General features: G+C 43.3%; 1 protein-coding gene across 2 annotated transcripts in view; it reads right to left on the reverse strand.

Moving 5' to 3' along the window:
- Nucleotides 1-413: 413 nt before the first annotated feature.
- Nucleotides 414-23,415, reverse strand: part of PRPS2 (phosphoribosyl pyrophosphate synthetase 2) — a 31,102-nt gene continuing 8,100 nt past the window's right edge. For both annotated transcript variants that reach the window (XM_046673891.1, XM_046673890.1), the window contains exons 4-8: nt 16,259-16,357; nt 15,436-15,560; nt 6,019-6,192; nt 4,703-4,862; nt 414-2,966 (exon numbers count right to left, since the gene is read on the reverse strand). In XM_046673891.1, coding sequence (XP_046529847.1) covers nt 2,874-2,966; nt 4,703-4,862; nt 6,019-6,192; nt 15,436-15,560; nt 16,259-16,357 — 651 coding nt within the window. In that variant the 3' untranslated portion in view covers nt 414-2,873. The remainder of the gene's footprint in view (nt 2,967-4,702; nt 4,863-6,018; nt 6,193-15,435; nt 15,561-16,258; nt 16,358-23,415) is intronic.

Genomic DNA, 23,415 nt, shown 5'->3' on the forward strand with positions numbered 1-23,415 from the left:
TGTTTCATGGGAGCAGGAAACTCTTCTCGGTGCCTGTGAAATGGAAGCACATAAACAACTTGCGCGGGGCTGACATTTTAGTTGGGCCTGCTCCAATCTAGGGACATAGAATATTACTACTTGGACGTGTAAACACATGGGACAATCTTCAGCTTTACAGAAAACATCTACAATCATCAACTTAGATGGCTTATGTGGCACAGCTCTTACACTCTGGGGCAAGGAGACTGCTAATCAGTCCTTCAAATAGAAACACCTTCAAAATGGAGAAGAGCTGACTTCAATTAACTTCTGGCTTCTCTGTAATTTCATATGTTGGGCTGTAATTGTGAAGTAGCAAATATTTTCAGGTCCCCCAGCAAAATACATCATTCCATCCAAGCATATTATTCCACAAATGATGATACAAACTATGAAAGAAGTAAGTAGCACGATTTTATTGAAATGGTTTTAGTACAGTGTTCCAAGATCTTAAAATCCTATATTCTAAACCAATACAAGCACTGCAAATGTTACATTCTTGAATCTAGCTGACATCATGTCTAACAAAGGAAAGTTATAATATGAATATCTATAAGTTAGTTAATATAATTTAAGTTGGAGGCTGAGCAACTTTGGTATATTCATATTTCTCTGGCTCTCGCTTTTGGCTAGATAGACACCGAGTACCCTCATTCAGCAGAGTTGGACAAGACCAATATATTTGGTGGTTTCACTTAAATTTGTTTCCAGACAAGCAGGGAGGGATACATAGGTTCTAGGATTCAACTGCGTTCAAGCCCATCTTCATCATCTTTGTTGAACTGAAACCTTCGAAGAGTTAAGGTCGACACTGCTACTTGTACGGCTAAGTCTAATCAGTTGATAAAAGTATTAGAAGTACTTTAAAAAACAAAAGTGGGGCTAAATAATGATAGAAACAATCAGTTCTTAACTCAGAGAAGGACAATACAGATGTTTATCTGAAGATCATTATTTTAAAACTACCTCTATATCTTAGACTCTAAATCTCAAATGAAATGACTACCTTGAAATCAAATGGTTTTAGTCATATCAACATGTCTACACTTGTATGCCAAGCGGTCAACCTATGCGTGTTCATAACTACAGTTTCATTTCTCTATGCATAGAAATTCCAAGAAATATAGATATCACTCATTTATCAAAACTAAAAATTATATAGCATCTAAATAGGTTCTTTACATATATCAAGTCAACTCTAGACATAGTCAATCTGTATTGCATAGCTGACTTTACCAGGCTACAGTATCATTTTTTCTCAAAAACCATTTTAAGGTACAACAAAATGCTAGTTTCTACAATGGCTAAAATGATACTTTCTAACTTCGATTCAACCTCTGCTGTAATGAAGTTTGAAACTTTAAAGATTGCTGTTCAAGTTTGTTAATGGATTAAATAGATTGGATTTTTCCACCCGCAGAATTTAGATCAGAGACTGCATTCTCTTCAAGTTTTAAGATCTAGCAGAAGGGAGGTGGTTGTTTATTATTCCTAGGCTTTGTCTATGTAGGTAAATTCTCTTCTTCTGGGGCTAAGAATTCAGTTGGTTACCCACCAAGGTGCATATAATAAAATTCACCAAGTCAGTCCTTGCCTTCTGCCTCACTTAGGAGGATGTCGTCAAGGCCATCTTAGGGATAAAGCAATCACCCTCCACGACCACTCTTGGGCCACCATTTGAGCACTATCCCAATGGAGCAACTGACGTTTGCTTATCTGGACTTTTGTTGTGGGCCTTTCTTACCCCGTTTTCATGTAACAGCTTTAGTTAAAATAATCAGTTGCCCAGGAGACTTACTACTTCTAATAACAAAAGGCAAAAGAACGTGAAATCAAAACTACAGAAATAATGTTTAAATTTGCACTTGGCAGCACTCAAAAAAACTTACCTTTTTATTGCGTCAACAGCAAAATAATAACTAGACCAGTAAATTTGAGGGGACTTGTGGGGGGGGGGGGTCTTTGTTTTGGTGGAAATCCACAACATGAAATTATCGGGAGAAAGGCCAAGTAAAATCTAGAGCTAAAAACAGGGTGTAAAAGAACAGGATGGCAGGACGTGAGGCTCAAAGAACTGTGCCTCCTGGATGGGCAGAGGGGAACAGGGATGTGACGGTGAGTTTCTAGATCAGATCTGTTGAACATAATTTTGGAATTTTAGGATATGACATTTCAGGTAAGTGAGAGTTAACATGTTTTTCAGAAGTGGCCCAAAAATAAAAAAATACTGAACTACATTGCCTCTGAGATGTCTAATATTTACCAAAAAATAAATGTCAGTGGCTATCTTAAGCTACATAAAATTTGGTCAAATTAAGCACAATAATCAAAACGGTTTATTTGAAACCTGGTTACTAGAAAAAAAAATATTCAAAATTCGGGGTATTATAAATTTTCTAAGGTTCACTCAGAAGTGAAAGGCTAATTCTATACAGGGTTTTACCCAAATGTCCATAGGCATTATCATTATATATTTACACAGAAGGCTTTAATCTAAAGTCACTTTTGGCAACTGGAAAAATATAAAATACGAACTTCCACAATGGAATTACACACTTGAAAGTTGTGGCCTCAAAGTACTGACAAAACAAAGAAAAAGGTCACCTATCAGAACAAGTCAAGATGACAAAAACAGTTCTCATTTAAGACAGTTCACTTAAAGATCAAATAACCACCTCTCTCCCCCCAAAACTGGAAATAAATGGTCTTGAGCTTTAGAAGGGGGAACAAGAGATCTTGGAGTATACAAAGATCTGATGCTTTTGCATTACCCTATAATTGCTGAGCCCTAAAGCTAACAAATCAGAGAAACAGAAGCCAGCGCAGGCTTGATGCACACTTCACGCCTGCATTTACAGCGGGACGTGGCTGAACAGGTAAGACACAGATTCACCATTGTGTGTCCTTCGGATCGCCTCGGCCAAGATCATCGAAATGTCAATCACCTAAATGCCAACAGAAAAACAGGGAAGTGGGACATCTCAGTCATGTTTAATTGAAAACATAAAGGCCAGAAAGTCTAGAAACGATTTTGCCAGCACATGAGATGCGCTACTATCGAAACCTCCCCGCCCATTTCTTTGGCGAGGACAGACAGTTTGGGGTCTATCTTCAAATTATGAACTCATATGGGACCCTGGAAGCAAGATTTTCAGTGCAGATACTCAAAAGCTTTTCAGGGCTGCCGTCAACCACAGACATCCTTTCCTTGGGGCATTTGCTACTTTAAAATTAATTTTACTCAATCATCATATGGGAGGTTTTTCTCTCTCTTGCTTTTCCGAAAATGCAGTGACTGTGTCGTTTAAGGGCACAGCTGTGATCATCTAACTCAGGGGCCAGCAAACTACTTTTTCTTTAAAGGGCCCGATAGTAAATATTTTCAGCTTTGTAGGCCAGACTCAACTCAGTCATAGCATGAGAACAGCCATAGACAATACATGAATGAATGGGCACGGCTGTATTCCAATAAAACTTTATTTACAAAAAAAGATGGTGGGCCGGATTGGCTGAGGCTCAACTACTGCTAATCATGCACGAAAATCTAAGGTAGAGCTATTTTGACCAAGTTCAAATGCTATCTCCTTCTGCCAAATGAACTGCGGTGCTCTCTGATGGATTAGAAACCGTGAAGTGGATCACTCTGACCCATCTTCACGTTCTAATGATGGGAATGGAGGCTTCTAGCGATGAAGTAACTTGCCAAGGTTCACTGTGACACAGAGGCAAAACGGGTATTCGAACCCTTTCAACTTATTTCAGGCAGGCTGGTGTAAAGTAATCATCCCCACGCTCTGGTGGCCTCCCAAGTCAGGAGGGGCAGGATGGAGTAAAGCTCTGAAGATCCTCCACACAGCCTGCTGCTTTTTTCTCCCTCATATTTTTAAATTGTGATAAAATATATGTAACAAAATTTGCCATTTTAACGATTTTTAAGTATACAATTCAGTGGCATTAATTACGTTCCCAATGTTGTGTAACCATCACTACTATCTGTTTTGAAAACTTTTTAATCATACCAAACAGAAACTGTCCCCATTCAACACTAACTCCCCAGCCCCGGTCCCCGCTAGTCTACTTTCTGGCTCTATGAATTTGATTACTCCAGGTCCCTCAGATAAGAGGAACCAGGCAGTATTTGTCCCTTCGCGTCTGTCTTCTTTCCTTTAGTGTAGTTTTCAAGGTTCACCCACGTTGTCATGAGTCAGACTTTCCTTCCTTTGAACGGCGGATACTGTTCTGTCCTATGAACACACCATGCTTTACTTCTTCATTCATCTGCTCAGGGACACTGGGTTGTTTCTACCTTTCCGCTACAATGACTATGGCTGCTATGAACATTCGCGCACAAGCTTTTGTTTGAACATCTGTTTTCAAATTCTGGCCTATACCTCAAGTGGACTTGCTGGGTCACATGGTAATTCTGTTTAGCTTTAGCACAGCCTGTTTCTTACTGTTTTTCTCTTGTGGTTTCATTCACTTACTATTTCTAACTTTGACCTCTGCCAGCCCCCGCCTTTCTCGGAGATCTGACGTGAACCACACCCTCACTGTTACGAGAAGCTGCAACCTCTGCCAACATCTGCTTAGCAAGCAGTCACAGGCAGAAGACGCAATGCTATTTTCCAGGATCTGAGGCAGAGGCCTCGCTGCCTGGTTCTGCCTGCAGCGTAGACAGTACCTGAATCTTGGAGCAGTGTCTCATCTTGTCCTCCTGAGGAATCGTGTTGGTGACAACAACAGCCTCAAAGGCAGCATTATTTATTCTGGAAATGGCAGGCCCGGAGAAGATTCCATGGGTAAGGATAGCATAAACTTTGGTGGCTCCAGCTGACAGTAGCCTGTAAAATAGAAGACAAAAAACTTAAGTGTACATACAAATATTCTTGAAACATTCTCCCCTTAGCGTGAATTTAAAAGCAAAGAGTGTGTTGCATAAAGGAAAACATGAAACCAATCTCACTTACATTTATTAGCCCCAAACAGGATCTTATAAGGTACATGCTGGCAAAACACTTTGTGACCCCTTAAATCTGGGATTATCGACCGTGGCGTTGGGCCTGGATAATGCTTTGCTGTGCAGCATCCTTGGTCTCTACCCACTAACAACACCCACCTCCCCTCAGTTGTGACAACCCAAATCGTCTCCGGACACGGTCGAATGTCCTCCAGGGAACAAGATTGCCCTTGGGTGAGAACGGCTGGTTTAAACCAATAAAGCCAGATAGCATCATTTTGACATATAATCAATATAAAGTATCATTAATGAGATAGTCTTCATTTCGTACTGTCTTTGAAACTTGGTGTGTACTCGACACTCTCAGTGCATCTTAAGTCAGACTGACCACATTCGGAATGCTCCACGGCCATGCGTGGCTGGGTGGTGGCTCCCACTCTAGACAGCCCAGCTCTAAATCCTCCAGAAGCCAAAGGCTGGAGTGAAGGTCAAACAGAAGGAAGCAAGAGCCCGTGAGACTGTCTCTTTCCTTCTGCTTGGTTTTAGGGGAAGCACATTCTCTGACTCTTTTACTTGGTGAGGAAGACTGGCCCTGAGCTGACATCTGTTGCCAATCTTCCTCTTTTTCCTTGAGGAAGACTGTTGCTGAGCTAACATCTATGCCTATCTTCCTGTATTTTATGTGGGTGCCACCACCACATGGCTTGTCAAGTGGTGCTAGGTCCGCACCCGGGATCTGAACCTGTGTATCCTGGGCCGCCGAAGTGGTGCACGCGAATTTAACCACTACACCACCAGGCTGGCCCCTCTGACCCTTTTTAAAACATACTGAAAGCTCAACCCTGAAAATGAAAACCAGGCCATAAAGGCCTGTGGGGTTTTTTCTACCAAAAAAACAAATGGGCTCAGAATTCCCTTTGGTGTGATGCCACTGCCTAGCAACCAGTAATAATTAGGAAAAACAGGCACAGTTTTTAAAAGCTGACATTTTTCCTTTCTTAATCAGATGTCCTAACACTTTCCCAAACCATCCCTCATACTTGTCTGCAGCGTGGCAGATCGTGCCACATGTGTCGGCCATGTCGTCCACAAGGATAGCCACGCGGTCCTTCACATCGCCCACCAGAACCATCCGGTCCACTTCATTCGCCTTCTTTCTCTCTTTGTGAATCAAGGCAAAGTCCACATTCAACCTGTCCGCAATTGATGTGACCCTGAACAAAGACACAAACGGACATGTTGAATATGGTCAATACAAGAAAATCGTGTTCTTTCAAGTTGTATTTTAGGAACGTGCTAACCAACCACACTCAAGATAATGAGAGAATCAGGTCTCACTTGTAAAGCCAGGCCTGCTCTGGGATATGCATTCAGCAACCCACGGGGAGAAATGTGCCAGTGATATAGCCTTGCCCCGTGGCAGCTGGTGAAGCATGTCAGGGCACCTTGACCACTGGATGAAAAAACTGGATAAGAAACTGATATTCAGGGGGCCGGCCCCATGGCTGAGTAGTTAAGTTCGCGCACTCCGCTTCGTTGGCCCAGGATTTCGCCAGTTCAGATCCTAGGTGCAAACATGGCACCACTCATCAGGCCATGCTGAGGCGGTGTCCCACACAGCACAACCAGAGGCACTCACAACTAGAATATACAACTATGTACTGGGGGGCTTTGGGGAGAAGAACAAAAAAAAAGACTGGCAACAGATGTTAGCTCAGGTGCCAATCTTTAAAAAAAAAAAAGAAACTGATATTCATTAGAGTTTACGGGCACTTTTTAAAAATCATGGATGCAACTTAAAGCAAGTTATTTAGAAACTGCCATTTGTTCAGTCTGTGGAGCCGCCAGTGGGGACAAAAGTCCTGGTTAACGCCATCTATGTAATCTGTGGGCTTATGAAAATGGACTTTACTGCACTCGAGCCCTCAGGAGACTGCTCCCAACTCCAGGCCTCTGCTCATCTGTGGCACGTGCTCAGAAAGGGCTGAGCTGGTAACAGGACGAGAAGATGGCAGGCCAGGCTTGTCGCTAAGTCGGGGGCATTTTGGACTCTTCCCATGAAGAATGGACTTAAATGATGAAACTTACCACAAGATAACACCATGGACATAATGTGACATGAAGCAAGATTTTCCTATTTCAGTTTCTAAAACAACAGTCAGTTGTTATGCAATTCAGCTAAAAAAATATTTATTGAGGAACTGATACACACACACTCACACCCCAGTGGAAGGTACAACCTCCATACGCTTTTTTTTTCCCTCCTTCTTCTCCCCAAAGCCCCCCAGTACATAGTTGTATATTTCAGTTGTGGTCCTTCTAGTTGTGGCATGGGGGAGGCCGCCTCAGCATGGCTTGATGAGCGGTGCCATATCCACGCCCAGGATCCGAACCAGCAAAATCTTGGTGCACCAAAGCAGAGCGCACGAACGCAACCACTTGGCTACAGGGCTGGCCCCCTCCATACGCTTTTAAAGTCCTGGTCCCATTCACTGCACCATCCTTAGATGGCGACCAGGAATGGGGCTCCATAGGAGTTCTGGTCAAGGAGAGAGCAGGCAAGTCTCTAGGAGGAACATACTTTCTGGGCCAAGAGGGCAGCGTGAAGGGACTAAGTACCCCAGGTCACGGTCACCCTTGCCTGTTTCTGAGAATGTTCAAGGACCAGTTGTTTTTTTTTCAATTGTGATAAAATAGATATATAATAGCATATATCATTTTAACCACTGTAAGTGTACCATTCAGTGGTATTAAGTATTCATCACATTGTGCAAGCACCACCTCTAATTTCCATCACCCCAAAAGGAAGCCTTGTACCCATTAAACAGTCACTCACCATTTCCCCCAATCCCCAGGCCCCAGCAACCATGAATCCACTCACTTTGTCTCTATGGATTTACCTATTCTGGACTTTTCATATAAATGGAATCATACAATATGTGGCCTTTTGTATCTGGTATTTTTCAATTGGCATGATGTTTACATGGTTCATCCATGTTGTAGCATCTATCAGTATTCTATTCCTTTTTATGGATGAATAATATTCCACAGTTAAGGATATAGCACATTTTGTTTATCCATTCATCCACTGACGGACACTTGGGTTATTTCCACCTCTTGGCTATTTTGATTAGTGCTGCTATGAACACTGGCACACAAGTGTCTGTTTGAGGCCCTGCTTTCAAGTCCTTTGGGTATACAGCCACAGGCAGAATTGCTAGAGCTCCCAGGTCATATGGTAACTGTGTGTTACTTATTTGACCAGTATTTTCCCAGCTTCCAACTACCCTCTTCAATCTGATCAAAGAATACAACCACTTTTTTCACACGTTAATGTTTTTTCTACATTGAAGTTAGCAGGGACATTCGGTACCTCAAGCAAGGGACATAAGTGAAAATGAGACCTAAAGCAAGGCTGCCTTCATTCCACGTAGAAATACTGCCATTCCCAGATGACGTTTTAGAGTTGCATTTTGGCAGTGTGGCTGCCTAGGCCCCCTGGTTACCCTTCCCGAGGGAAACAACTACGAGGCTAGATTACAAAGGGAAGGCTCTTTCTAAGGGCATCACTGAGCTGGAATGGTAGCAGGAATCTTCGGAGGCAGAGAATATAAAGGTAGGTTATCCCAAAGAGCTAGCACGCAGCTAAGTTCCTGCCCTGAGGGCACTGAGGAACCCTGAATGATCCTGAGCTTCTGTTTCGATGGCGGAGACATGGGGGGAGGGGGTGCCTAGGGCTCAGCTGAGCTGGAGTCTAACAGGAGACCCTGCGTACCAAGGGGACACCGGCCAAAGTTTATCCCTTCAGAATAATGAGGGAAAAATAAACCTGCTGCCCAGGTGGGGACAGCGAGGACACTTGTCTGTCTCACACTCCACGCTAAGCGGAGGGGGTGAGTTCTCTCGAGAGAGAGAGTTCCAAACCACAAGTCAGCTCTCCTGAGGGTTGTTCGTCCAAACTCCTATGACATGTATGACAAAAACTCCCAAGTGGAGAATTCAATCCTAAGTGACACTTTGGGGTAGTACCCCAGGGGTTTGGCAACAAGTGCAAATCCTCTCTGAAGGATTATGATGATAAAATTCCAAGGAAGATGAAGGATTCACAGGAGAGTCACAAAACATCCAAGGAAGCAAGGCCCGCACAGTGAGGGCCACCAGAAACAACTGGGGACAGTCACAACAGCAAAACATCAGACACTGGAATTAGCCAAGAAAGAACAAGAAATGATTGCTTTCTATGTTTGAGAGAAAGAAAATAGAAGCTTGGATAAGGATGAAAGGACTATACAAAGAATGAGCAATCATGACTTGAGAAAGAAGACAATTTCCAGAAATGAAAAAATATTATATCTGAAATTAAAAACTTGGTACGTAAAGAGCTTAAATACACCTGAAGAGAGGATGAGTAAATTAGCAGAGATGAAGACACTGTCTAGAAAGCAGCCCAAGAGACAAAAGAGAGAAAATATGAAAAAGCAGCTAAGGGACAGGAAGAACAGAGTGAGAAGGTGACAGGAAAAACTGGAGGTTTAGCAAGAGATAAAAGAACAAGAAAGAGGCAACATTCAAAGAACAATGACTGAGAATTTTCCAGGACTATTGGAAGACACCAATCCTCTGACCCAATGAGCCCAGCAAATGAATCCCCAAGCTGTAACAAAACCAGAGACGATGCGGAAACCTTAAAAGAGGCAAAGGACGAAGACAGGTCACCTAGAAAGGAGCAGCAATCAAACCGATGGCCAAACTCTCAAAGCCAACCACGGAACCAGAAGTTGGGGAAGCAGTATCTTCCACGTGACGAGAGGAAATAACTGTCAGCCTAGGAGTCTCTATCCAGCAAAGCCGTCTTTCAAGAACAAGGGCAAAATAAAGATATTTTCCACTAAATTATAAAACCTGAGAATTCACTTCCAACATACAACCAGTTAGGGAAAATTCTAAAGAGGGCAATGGAAGCAAAAGGGAAATGATAAGAGAAACACTGAGATCTAACTGGCGGGGGAGTGCGGGGGTGTGGAGCAAAAATACTGGTCAATATGTGGACAAATCTAAAACTATCTTGATTGTATAATAATAATAATAACAGTATCTAATTTTTAGAGAAGAAAAAACTATACTGGACAACAGCTTTAAAGCACAAAAGATGGTGGTCATGAATCCAAATACGTCAGTAATCATAACGGAAGAGGGGTCAAACTTCCCAGTTAAAGACAAAGACTGTTGGATTACATAAGATAGTAAGACGTCAATTCTGATCTCCGAAGTCCCTGGAAGCAAAGGGAAGCATTACTATGACGAGGCTCATGTTCTTCCTACCCTTAGAAAAATCATCCTTCTGCCTGGAACCCAACCCACGTTGCTCTAGTCAATACCCTTTGTTTCTAAAGCTCTTCATTTACCACTGGTTTCCTAACTCTAGGATTTAATTGAGAAAAAAAGTTAATTTGAATGCTGACAAAAATTTTGCCCCATCATCACCTCAAAGCCTATACTACTATCCATAGGCCAATTTCATAAAAGATAAGCCATTTAAACTCCAACTAAGGAAAGCCAGTTTCTCAGAACACAGACAGGTTTTCCCAAGAAAAGATCCTTTGAATAGCTTGCATACAATGTGCATACACATTAAATTTTGTGTTTATTTGTAAGGACCAGGAAGATCTCAGCACAGCAGGGACCCAGTCCGCAGCCCCACGCTGGGAAACACCACCATTTGTGGCTGAAGTTCCTTGCCTCTGAAGCTTAGGCATAACCTGTGTTCACGCTTCCGCCAGGTGATCCGGTACAGACAGCCCAGCGCGGGCGGCGGAGGCCTGTGAGGGCAAGAAGCTGAGCTATGTGGTTTTGGGGGAGCCAGGCATGGGACATGAATGGGGAGCCCCAGCCACTTCAGGTACCAAATGGTCATGTCAGAAGCAGGAAATAAAGGAAAATATCCGTGCAAAAAGCCCCCTAGGTTGCCAGAACATTCCTATTCCTCAATAGGCTACAACTCTAATTTTCCAGGTATATAAATGAGATTTAATATATATTCGTAACAAATGATGTTGAGACAAAGTATCACATAGAAATCTTAGGTAGAAAAGGCTAGAACAAAAATAATGTATACTGCGATTTCCATTTCTTAGACACATTTACTTTCTTTCCAAAAGGAAAACAATAAAAGTTAAATCTGAATTATTTAGTTTCACCAACTTCTCATACTAGTTTTATGTTAATATTGATTATCTCAACAGTGCGAGGTGTATTTTCTTCTAAGGTTTGTTTTTCCTTTGCTGTCAACCCAATCAAGCTTCAGACTACCCAAGAGCGACCTCTTGTGGTGATATTAAGTTTTACCCAGAACGAGTCAAGCCTCAAAGCTTTTTCTAAGGCTAGCAGTTCCAATTTGTCAGATAGGTATCTGTTTTCTTTGGTGAAATATGACTCGTTGCATCAAGCAAAGAAACCACAGATAATGTCAACTGCACATATCATGTGTTACTTGCTGGGCTGTTCTGTCAGTTGGGAAACAGCTTACTGTAGAATATGAGGATGACAATGACATGTAGCAGAAACTTTGGGAAAGAGGAAAGGAGGTGGCAAAAAATCCGAAATGTATACCCCCAAAAAGCCTGACTTTCCTGGCAGAGGGAGCGGGGATTGCGGAGTGGGACTGCTTTGAAGGGCCTCGGAACAAAACAGCATCTCAACCCGGCCATTTACTCTGGTGAGTTGATTGTGCATTTTTTTTAAGCAGGGGTTGGCAAGTAGATGGGGTATACAATGAAAGTTGGGGCTTCAAATCAATAGGAAAAGATGGATTGCTCAAAAAATAGTCCTGGAACAACTAGATAGCTGGGAGGGAAAAAAAGAGTTGGATTCTTATTTTACTCTTTATTCTAAAATGAATTTCACATGGAAGAAAAATTGGAACACTAAAATGAAAAAAGGCAATCCTTAAACTATATGAAATCATAGGAGAAGAAAAATGTTACAAGAAGGGTGACTCCTTCATAAACCCAGAGGCCATAATGTGAAAAAGAGATAAATATGACTACATAAGTATGTTTTAAAAGTCCTGCAGAGAATAAAAATACAAAAAGGGAAGAAACGAAAAACTTGGGGAAATATTTGCAACACACACACACACACACACACACACACACACACACAAGAAACAGAGGTGTGACCTCCTGCCCACAGCGCAGCATTCCTAACAATCCAGAGGAAAAGGCCTCGGGCCAATAGAACAATAGGCAAGAGGTCTCAACAGACCCTCACAGAAAATAAACACACAGAAGGGCCACTTGACCTTATCCACAGCAAGCGGCCTCCACAGGAAGAGATGGCGTATATCACTCATCTGATCTGTGAAGTGAAAAAAGCCTGGTAATCCGCTGTGTGAGCGGGCCTTTGTGGAAACTCACTGGCATCCATACTTGGGGATATCAACTGGTCCCTCTTCTGTGAAAGACCAAATTTTGGCATTGTCCATCAAAACCAAAATGGCCTGTGCCCTTTGACTCGGTGACTGCAGTTCTAGAACAAATCCTACTTCCACAGGTACACAAAATGGGAAAGCCAGTGTGTGCTGCAGGACTGTGTCAACAGTGCAAACAACAGTGCCTACAAGGGATGGACGGGGACCCCTTAAAGGCATCCTGACATGCAAACAATGGAGTGTGACCCAGCTGGAAGAAAGAAGAGAGCAGACCTCCTGCAGAGCTGTGCAATCACTGCTAAGACCCTGCAAGTTTTTAAAACACACAATGATGAAGTGTGTACAGCCTTTTATTTGTGTGAAATGGGGACATTCCCGTTTGAAGTTTGCTAAGTGCATGTATATTTTTGGACTATATATAAAAAATAGGGTCGGCATAGGAAAAGAAAAGGCCACACAAGTTTGTGGCATCTATTATTCTTTTGGCTTATTAACCAAAGTAATTTTTTCTGGTTAAAAAAAGAAATACGCCGGACACAAAAGCCACATATCGTATGATCCATCCACATGTAAAACACCCAGAGGGGCAAATCCATAGACAGCAAGTAGCTAAGTGGTGGTCAGGGGCTGGAGGAAGAGGGAACAGGGGGTGCCTGCTAGTGGGTAGCGGTTTCTTTCTGGACTGACGAAATGTTCTGGAATTAGACAGTGGTGATAGATGCACAAATCTGTGAATATACTAAAAACCACTGACCTGGGCACTTTGAATGAGTGAACTGTAGATATGTGAATTATATCTCAATAAAGCTGTTACTAAAAACAAGTTACATCTGACGCTTGCGTCCCCCTTGTTCACCTCTAACCTTCGAGCAGGCCAGTGGTTTGCCACATTTGAATGCAGATTCCACTGTGTGACTTAAGTTTCCAAGCAAACTGCAAGCATTTCCAGTAGAAATTACTCCGAAATGTTGCTCACATTCCCCTGACTTCTCAAGCAGACCACACTGAGTGTGCTCCGCCCTGGAGGCCTGGCTGAGGGCTAGGACACACGGCTGCTCCCCACCCTGTGCCCCACCATGTCGGCCGCCTGCCTGGGGTCTTTGCAAGTTAACTTTCTGCTTCTGTCTTTTATACGTCGTGTCTCCTTCCTATCAACGGCCACTACCTGCTGCTGTCAGAGGCCCATCTGCAGCTGTCCCCGTTCTTCCTCCTCTTCTGTGCTGGGAACCAAAGCTGTCGCAACAGCAGTTTAGCACATGACAGAGCTCTTCTAAGAATCAGGATCTTCGTTTTCTGGGCTACTCCCAAACTTTTAAGCTCGATGCTAGGTCTTAGCTGGGCCACTGGTAGATGAGGGAGGCAAATGAGGGATGGACACTTGCATTTTAAAGCTATTCCAAAGCCTGCTGCTCACTGCTCACTCTCGCTGCACACTTACTAGCGCACATTTACCAGCTTCCTTCCTTGCTTTCTCACTGGACTGGTGGACAGAGGTCTCCTTTATCTCTCCCTTCCTGATGGAGGCCCCTAGCTGAGCATTGCCACTCCATTCCATCCTTTTCCCTTCCCAGCTAGCAGCTGCACGGTTCTCCCAGGTCACTTTCAGCCATCACATCTCAGGCCACAGTGTAGCACTCTGCGTCACCTCAGCATTCTACCACCGGCACCCCCGACCCTGAGCTCCCTGGACTGACTGCTCCTCCACGCCCTGAGTCTCTGCAGAGCCCTCCAGATCGGCTGCTCAGCACCATTTTCTTACACCAGTCAGTGGGCCTGCACTCTGATGCTTCTAGTGCCATGTCAGTCTCTGTCCAACTTACTCATTTTATAGTCTAGCAATTTTCTACCCCGCCATGGTGTTGGCTGCCCGCCGCCCTGTTATCTACAGGCGCTGGCTCCAGGTGGGCTGGGCCCCCTCAGTTCTCTAACTTGGATCATCAGGCACGAGGTCGTCTTCAGCGGGGAGTGCTTACTGAGCAGCTAGGCCAGTGAAATTCTCCCTCTGCAGTGGCTTTACAGCCTGGGACCAATTTTTTTCTTGAGGAAGATTAGCCTTGAGCTAACAGCCACCACCAATCCTCCTCTCCTTGCTGAGGAATATTGGCCCTGAGCTAACATCCCGTGCCCATCATCCTCTATTTTATATGTGGGACACCGCCTCAGCATGGCTTGATAAGTAGTGTGTATCTGCACCCAGGATCCAAACCGGCGAACCCTGGGCCGCCGAAGCGGAGCATGTGAATTTAACCACTACACCACGGGGTCAGCCCCCTGGGACCAATTTCAATGTGAATTTCCTTAGTGTAGAGATTCCTACACCACGGGGGCAGTGCATATCACACTGCACATCTGCCTGTGGCGCAGACTTTCAGTTTGATTTCTCATGGGTGGCTATTTTCTCCTCCATTCAAATGCCCAGGCAAAGACTAGCTTTCCTCCTGGGCCGCAGGCGAGAGATCTAACTTTCATCTCCCTTCTCTCTTGAGGCTCCTATGTGGGTGTTAACACCCAAGTCCCACCTGCCTGGATCTGACACCTGGCCCCCAGGCCACCCAAGCACCCCTTTCAGCCCTTCTTTATTTCTTGGCCCTAGAAAGCTTCCTTTCTTTCTTGGTGCTCTGCAGACACAGATTTCTTTTTAAAAATTCTGTTCTATTTTGGCTACTATTTCCAAGTGTTTACAGTAAGAAGGGCTAGCTTAGTCAACTGCGTTGCTAATTAAAAGCCTAATTTTCCAATTAGGCTCATTACTTTTATAATCAGAAAAAGATAACTTAAAAAAACCTCAAATAAAACACATTCTTTGCTGAAGACAAATGTGTGTGTGTGTGTTCTCTTTCACAAATGATGAAATATTAACAAGATGACAGCTCTCTGCTCTGGAGGTGAAGCTGGTAGGCTACGTACTTGGTCATTTGCAAAATAAAGTGTTAAGCAATTTAAAACACGCTTCCTTATCTAGTACATAGGAAGGGCGAAAAACCTAGTGGCAAATGCAGAAATCGGCGTTGCGTGGCCTGTGCAGTACCTTTTGGCTCCACCTGCGTCAGGTGAAACAATGATACAGTTCTTCCACTGGGCGATGTTCTCCCGGATCCACTGCAGGACTGCGGGCTCCGCGTACAAATTATCCACGGGAATGTCAAAGAATCCCTATGGGGAGAAGTGAGTGTCACACTGCAGGGTTTTTGAAAAGATACTCTCTTTCATTAAGTAAAATTTGAATTTTTTATTCAAAAGTCAGCTCTTCAACAGACTCCGTTTTCTGAATTTAAACAGAATTAAACCAAAAGCCAGATACGTTCCAGGAGCACAGCTCAGTCTAATCTGTTATCTTTGGGGACACGTTCTACTGTCTTACGACCCTATGTTCTAAGGCACAGGAGAATGGCTCTGCAGGGCAGTGGTAAGAAGTCTGTTGTTTCTTAGGCACCTTCTTATAAGCCAAACACCTCACCTTCACTATAGCACAGAGTAGGACAGTATAACTTGGCCTGGTTTACAGATGAAGGAACTAGCTTTTGAAGAGGTTAAAAAACATACATTACAACCCCTGCCATTCTAATTATTTTCCAGAAGGTGAGATGAAATTATAGGGTTTACCACCAAGAAGCCATTCTCACTCCTCCAAAACTGACCGGAAGTAAGGTGGTGGTGGAGACAGGCGATCTCAACATTAAATTCTATTGCCAAGTTCAGCAAAGACAGAAATCTGAGAGTCGCCTTCGCACACTCAAACACGAGTACCACGACCTCCTAAGAGAATTATTTAACTTAACAGAGACTTAGCATTTAACCACTCGCATTAAGCCCCTGATCACAACGAAGGGCGAGAAAGAAAATGCCGGAACCTGGATCTGAGAGGCATGCAGGTCCATGGTGATGATGTGATCCGCCCCAGCCACCGACAGCATGTTGGCCACAAGCTTCGCAGAAATCGGAGCACGACTCTAAAAGAGACAGACACGGGTCTTACAACAGGAAAAGGGAAGGGACGAGACGCATACATTTAGATGCCTCCCACTAAGACTTACAGGAGAAAGATAAACCACAGATGATTTATTACACATTAATAAAATTAACATCAATAATTTAAAATTATTAAACTAGTTAATACTTGTTTAATTATTCATAATAATGAAGAAAATTACACGTTATAACAACAAAAGATATTCATTCCATTTTATTCACCAAATATTTACTATTTACATATACTGTTGTGAGGCAAATACTTGACACTGGGCATAGAGAATAAATATCAAACCAGGAAACAATTAAACACATAGACATGTAACATCACAATTGGTGTAATTGAAATCGTGACAAGTGTGTAGAATAAGAGGTCCTGAGAGAAATGACAGCACGACAGGTATCAAGTTCAAAGAGGCCGGCTGTCAGAGGCCCCTCGGAGGAAACTGCTTTCAAGGCAAGGCTGGCAGAAGCAGGGAGACCAGTGTTCCAGAAAGAGTGGCATGTGTGACATCACTGAGGCTGACAGGTTACCTGCAGGGACTGAATAAAGTCCAGCACGGCTACAGGCAGTGGTCCAGGGGAGAGAGGAAGGGAATGCGGGAAGGGGAGGCGGGGCCACGTCCTGCGAGCCCTGAAGGCCAAGGCCAGCTCTTAAAGAAGAGTTTACATGCTACGGCTGGAAGCTAATGCTGTCACAAATTAAACAAAAACCAGATCAAAGGAAGAACAGCTTAAGGTGACGGACGATTTAATATTTAGAGAAGGAGGCATCGTGACACTGATACTGTATTCCCTTTAAAGTTACCTAAGTTCTCCACAGCCTTAGCTTCCACATCAGAAATTATGGACAATAACTGTCCACATCAAAACAATCCAAGGGACTATACAGACATATGACTAGACCTAGGAAAAGAGTTCAACACTGTGCTGTAAACAACAGTATTCCCACACACCAGCCACAACAAAGAAAATACAAGCTTAAAAGATTTCATTCAAAATACTAACAAATGGGGGCTGGCCCTGTGGCCGAGTGGTTAAGTTCGCGCGCTCCGCTGCAGCCAGCCCAGTGTTTCGTTGGTTTGAATCCTGGGCGCAGACATGGCACTGCTCGTCAAACCACGCTGAGGCAGCGTCCCACATGCCACAACTAGAAGGACCCACAACGAAGAATATACAACTATGTACTGGGGGGCTTTGGGGAGAAAAAGGAAAAAATAAAATCTTTGGGAAAAAAATAGTAATAAATGATCCCTGTTAAATACACACACACACACACACACACACACAGAGTACACTCATGTAAAAACACACACAGGAAGGAATTACATCACAATATTAACAAATTATTTGTATTTTCTCTAATACACCATTCTTTTTTAAAAAAAGAAATCTATTACTTTATAATAATATACATACGCACATATTTAGACACACACACATTTCTTTCAACACACAAAGAATGAGAGTAAACACACCAAAATGTTAATGGTAGATGTTTCTAGAAAGTGAGATTAGGGGAAAATGTTTTTCTAATTTTTAAAAAAATTTTCAACCTTCTCAGCTAACTACATATTCTAACTCATGTATCCATCCTTTAACTCCCCAGTTCTGTTCCACGTTGCCTTGGGGGTAAAAAGCCCCCCCGGCCAGTCTGGCTCCAGCTACCGAGAGCTGGTCCTCCTCCAGGCCCCAGCTCCAAGGATCCTCCCTCGGGTCTGTAGGCCCGCTCTCCCTTCTCTGGAGAACACTTCAAGCCTTACCCCAGCTACACCCACACACCTGCCTTGTCCCCAGTCCACCCCCATCTCTGCTGAGTCAATGCATTTGATCCTCGAGATCTGGTTCAAATCTCCAAACTTTAAGGCACTCCGAGAACTCCAGAGAGAAATGATCTGTCCCTTCTAAAGGGGCACAGCATCGGGGAAGCGCTTGGTCCCACCATTTGGGACCACCTTATGCTGCCTGCTGAAAGACTGACATTAGAAGATATCATATGTACGGATGTCATAGTGCACAGCTAGACTATGCATCCCTCAAGGGCAAGAATCAGCTTTGGAGAGTTTCACATCAGCTACAGCACACAGCTCTGTACCCTGCATATGACAGTTCAATACATATTTAATAACAGAATCTCTATAACACCAGTTTCCAAGGCTTAGTCATTAGCCTCACTGATTGTGAGAACTATTTAGTCTACGACAGTTCCAGGATAATTAAAGGGAACAAAGTGATCACTGGGACTTCTTTGTAATAGAATCTGACTCGCAACACTAATCAATTTGGGGCTCTTCCTATAATTTTATAACCGGCAAAAAGATTCCTCCGTTCTTCTCTCCCAGCGGCATCGAGCATTTCCTACTTCTGAGATCCAAACCACAGGGCTAACTTCTAAATTCTTATTTTCTGATTTCCTTTCTCAGTTCTTGTTTACAAATTTGGTTATTGTACCGGTTTCATGATGTGGATCAATACCCAATTCCATCTTTCAGGAAAAAGGATTTACCAGTTAACTGACTTTACAGCCAATTAAGAGAAAAATTAGTATGGCATTTCAACGAAGGTGGAGTCAAGATACGGTAACCCAAAATAAAACATTTGACTCCATGAATGAGAAACGGAGAAAGGTCCAGTATTTCGTGCACCACTCCAATGATGACAAAGACTCTCCGATCATTCCAGATCTTATTCAATGCATCAGATGCCGCCCTGCTAAAAGCGTAAATATGATAAGCTTTAAACATTTACAAGATTGTAGAAATTTGTGTCAGGACAAGTGTCCTCCATTTTTCTGGTTAAGAAACAAAAAGTAACAATTTTATCACTAAAAAGAGAACATAACTTTGAAAACGATTTTGAAAAAAGCTACAAGTCCTCTATCCCCTCCAAAGTAATTATTTCCAGCCTTGCCCACGTCATACTGTTTTCACCAGGGAAGGAAACCAGCAATCACTGTGTGTCCATTATAGTAGGTGTCAGCAGACTGCAGCCCATGGGCCAAACCCAGCCTGTGGTCTGTTTTCGTACAACCTGTGAGCTAACATGGTTTTTACATTTTTAAGTAGTTGAAAACAATCAAAAGAACAATATTTTGTGACATTTGAAAAGTATGCGAAATTCACATTTGAATGTCCATAAATACGTTTTTATTAGAACACAGCCTTCATTTACATGCTATATATGGCTGCTCTCATGCCAAAATGGTGGAGTTGAGCTAGTGCAAGATGGACCCCGGTGGGCCAGAAAGCCTAAAAGATTTGACACTTGGCTCTTTTTGGAAAGTCTGCCCACTTGTGTATTCTATGCTAAGCACTTTATAAATGGTAGCAAATACTATCCTTAATTTACAGATGAGGAAACTAAAGAACGTGCAGAGTTTAGGCTATTTTTACAAAGGATAAACTGCGTAAATAATGGCACTGAAATTCAAACCTGAATCCACTTGATTCGACAGTTGTAACCCCGGAGCTCAGACCACTCTGCACCATGCCTTTTACAATGAATACTCTATCATCCTCATTTTTCCATGTTAGTATTATACTGTGCTAATGTGTCTTAAATTATGAAACCATTCCTTCGCTGTCAGAACTTATCCTCTGGTTTCCTACACATACAAATAAAACCAAAAATTAAATTTTACAGATGTACAGGCCTTGCTCAAAAAGAAGCAGTGAGAGGCTGGCCTGGTGGTGTAGCGGTCAAGTTCACGTGCTCTGCTTTGGCAGCCCGGGGTTCATTAGTTCAGATCCTGGATGTGGACCTACACACTGCTCATCAAGCCATGTGGTGGCAGCATCCCACATAGAAGAACTAGAGGGACTTACAACGAGGATATACATCTATGCTGGGGCTTTGGGGAGAATTTAAAAAAAAAAAAAGCAGTGAAATTAAAAATAATGACAGAAGCTTTAAATACAGTTAAAAGGCTGTAGCTTTTTTGGGGGTTCTTTGCAGATAACTCTAAGTAGATCAATGACATGGAATTTCACTGTGTCTTAGATGTCACAGGCAATATAGTCCCATGGGAAGGAAAAGGACAAGAGAAAGTTGGGAGGAGGGGGGTGCCCAGGGCTCCTCCTGTGGCCAAGGAGGAGAATCTTCTTTCCGAGCCCAGAGAGCAAGTGTGGCTATGACCTCTCATCCCATTCAAACACTACGTGGCCTTTAGCCTACCTGAGGGAAGCAAAAGGGGAAGGAAGCATCTTTGCCCATCACCCTGCCCCCTCATGGCTCACCCTGCCTGGTAAATGAAGGATGCTCATGGGCTCAGGCCATTTCTCTTAAGCGCTTACCAAACCCCTCATTACCCTCACTTCAACACAGTTTCCCCGATACAAAGCCAATCCATTTGCCCGAAGGAAAGAAATGGGTAGAAAAATTATTAGCAGCAATTTTAAAAATACAAAGGCATACCTCAAATGATAGACAAAATTAAGAATTTCCCTTTCGACCAGTTTGGTGAAAAAATGAAACTCTCTCCTTACAAGTCACACTCACTACAGAGACGTGTGAGAAACGAGAGGGCCCGGATAATCTACACGTCTTGGCCACCTCCGAGGTCAGGCCCAAAGCTACAGGCCTACACAAAGGGTGGCCATGTGTCACACTAGCCCGGGACGTTTGGGATGGACACTTGTTTCTAGGCATAATTATTCATAGAGTCCCCTTTCAAGCTCTCAGGTATTCTGGCTTAGATGATAACTGACTGCCTCACAGCTTGAACTGTCCTGAAAATACCCACTTATTAACCCATCAGTGACTTCCTTCAAGGTCCCGTGGAGTGGGCTGAATGGTGGCCCCAAAGACACCAGGTCCCAATCCCGGGAACCTGTGTAACAGTCACCTTATTTGGAAAAAGGGTCTTGGCAGATGTGATTAAATCAAGCAATGTGAGAGCAGGAGACTATCCTGGAGGGCCCTAGATGCTATCGCATGTATTCTTAAACAGGGAGGTTTGACAGAGACAAGAGAAGGCCACGTGAAGGTGGAAGCAGAGGTTGGAGTAACCCAGCCTCAAGCCAAGGAATGCGGCAGCTACCAGAAGTTGGAAGAGACCAGGAAGGACCCTCCCCCAGAGCCTTGGGAAGGGGCGTGGCTCTGCCGCACCTGGCTTTGTGCCTTGTGGCCTCCAGAACCGTGAGAGACGGCATTTCTGTTGTTTTAGGTCACTCAGTTTACAGTCATTTCTTACAGCAGCCCTAGGAAACTAATATAGCCTTCTCTGATTCCTTCTTTTCTATCAGTTTCTCTAACAACAAGCCTCACAATTTCTGAACTCAGGATTCCCTCGGTCGCCATTCATGCCGTTTCTCAATTGTTATCACATCCTTGCTTGTGGCGTTGATGGGGAGCGTCTTCTCTCTTCCATCGGCAGTTAAGTTCGGAAAGTCATGGAATTGTCTGATTGGGTTAAAAACGAAAAGCAGCTCCCATGTCGTTTTTAAGAAACACACTTACAGCAAAGTGATTAAGAAAGAGCAAAAGGAAGGAAAGAAACATGCCTGAAATGGCCCCAAATGGAAAACTCATCTACATGCCCCACAACAGGAAAACGGATAAAGAGCTGGTCGGAAGGCAATGCAGTTCCACAGGACAGTTAAACCCATGCGAGTGTGAGAATTCTGAGGGCTCTTTTTGTCAGCACAGCAGTAGGAGGCACTGCTGGCAAGCAGAGGCCAGAGGCCAGAGGCCAGGACGGCCGGCCCCTCCCCTGTAAGGCAGGAGACGGCCCTTCCCAGATAGTGCTAGTTTCTCTTTACAACAAAGACTTCATTATGAATAAACATAAGAAACAAAGTTTGAAAATACAATCTTACAGAAGTAACTGCAAATCAGATATTTGCAAACAAAAAATGCAGGCGGCTCAATATTTGTATCAAAGGAGTTAGGATTACAACTCACCACAGGGTGGGAAAGGGCCATGTAATGATAAAAGAAATCATTTACTGAAGATAAAAATGTATCAAGCATCTTAGCACCAAATGCAAAAGCTACTAGAAACAAAGGAGAACCTGATTCCGAATTAGAGAATATAGAATTTACTAAACCTCCTGTCAAGTGGAAGAGAAACAGTGGCAGAATATTAGCCCTTTATGGCATGGACAAAGATGAAGATGCTCAACAATCCCATGGGAACACACAGATAGGAGGGATAACTAAGACAAAAGACCATTTCGATGGGACAAAATGAATAAACTGAAATTTAGCACCTAAAAATGCACATAAAACTTTCAAATCAAGTTTAGAAAGAAGCTCCATAAATAACAAGTGAGAGGGCCAATGCTTCACAGCAGCACGTGTGACCTGAGGTTTCAGCAGCTCATAAGCTAAAGCTGAGTCACAAAGTGACAGCCACACACACACACATCGACCAATCAATGCTCTACTCCAGGGCTCAGCAAACTGTGGCCCGCGGGTCAAGTCCAACCAGCCACTTGTTTCTGCACTGCTTGTGATCCAATAATGGTTTTCACGTGACTGACTAGTTGAAAAAAAATCAAAAGAGCATTTCCTGGCAGGCAACAATGATATGAGATTCACATTTCAGTGTCCACAAATAAGTTTTATCATACTGCCATTCATTTATGTATTGTCTGTCTGTCTTTGAGGGACAACCAGAGCTCAGTAATTACCACAGAGGCCATACAGCCTTGATGGAAAAAGGTTGCTGACACCTTCTAACATATATGGTAAATCACATCTCCAGTGTGGAATGGAGTTCTGGAGATCAAATTTTTAGTGAAACATTAACTAAGCTGTGTTCAGCAAGAGGTCTGGAAACCACGCCTGAAGAGTTTGGCATTAAAATTTAGGGGAACCTTGGTATACGAATTCAAATTTATAAAGAAATTTTCTCATATATGAGGGGATTGTGTGTGCTGTTTGGAAATTTACGCTGTTTCAGAAAATGAACTATGGAGGTAAACGGAGGTGTATTGGGGGAAACCTGTCTCCTAATGAGTTACCACATCACAGAACAGCAGTGTGCCTTGTAAACTGGGAAGGATGCACGCAGAACCCGACTGAACATCTCTTCCTA

This window comes from Equus quagga, chromosome 10, assembly GCF_021613505.1.
Source record: "Equus quagga isolate Etosha38 chromosome 10, UCLA_HA_Equagga_1.0, whole genome shotgun sequence".
Lineage (NCBI taxonomy): Eukaryota > Metazoa > Chordata > Mammalia > Perissodactyla > Equidae > Equus > Equus quagga.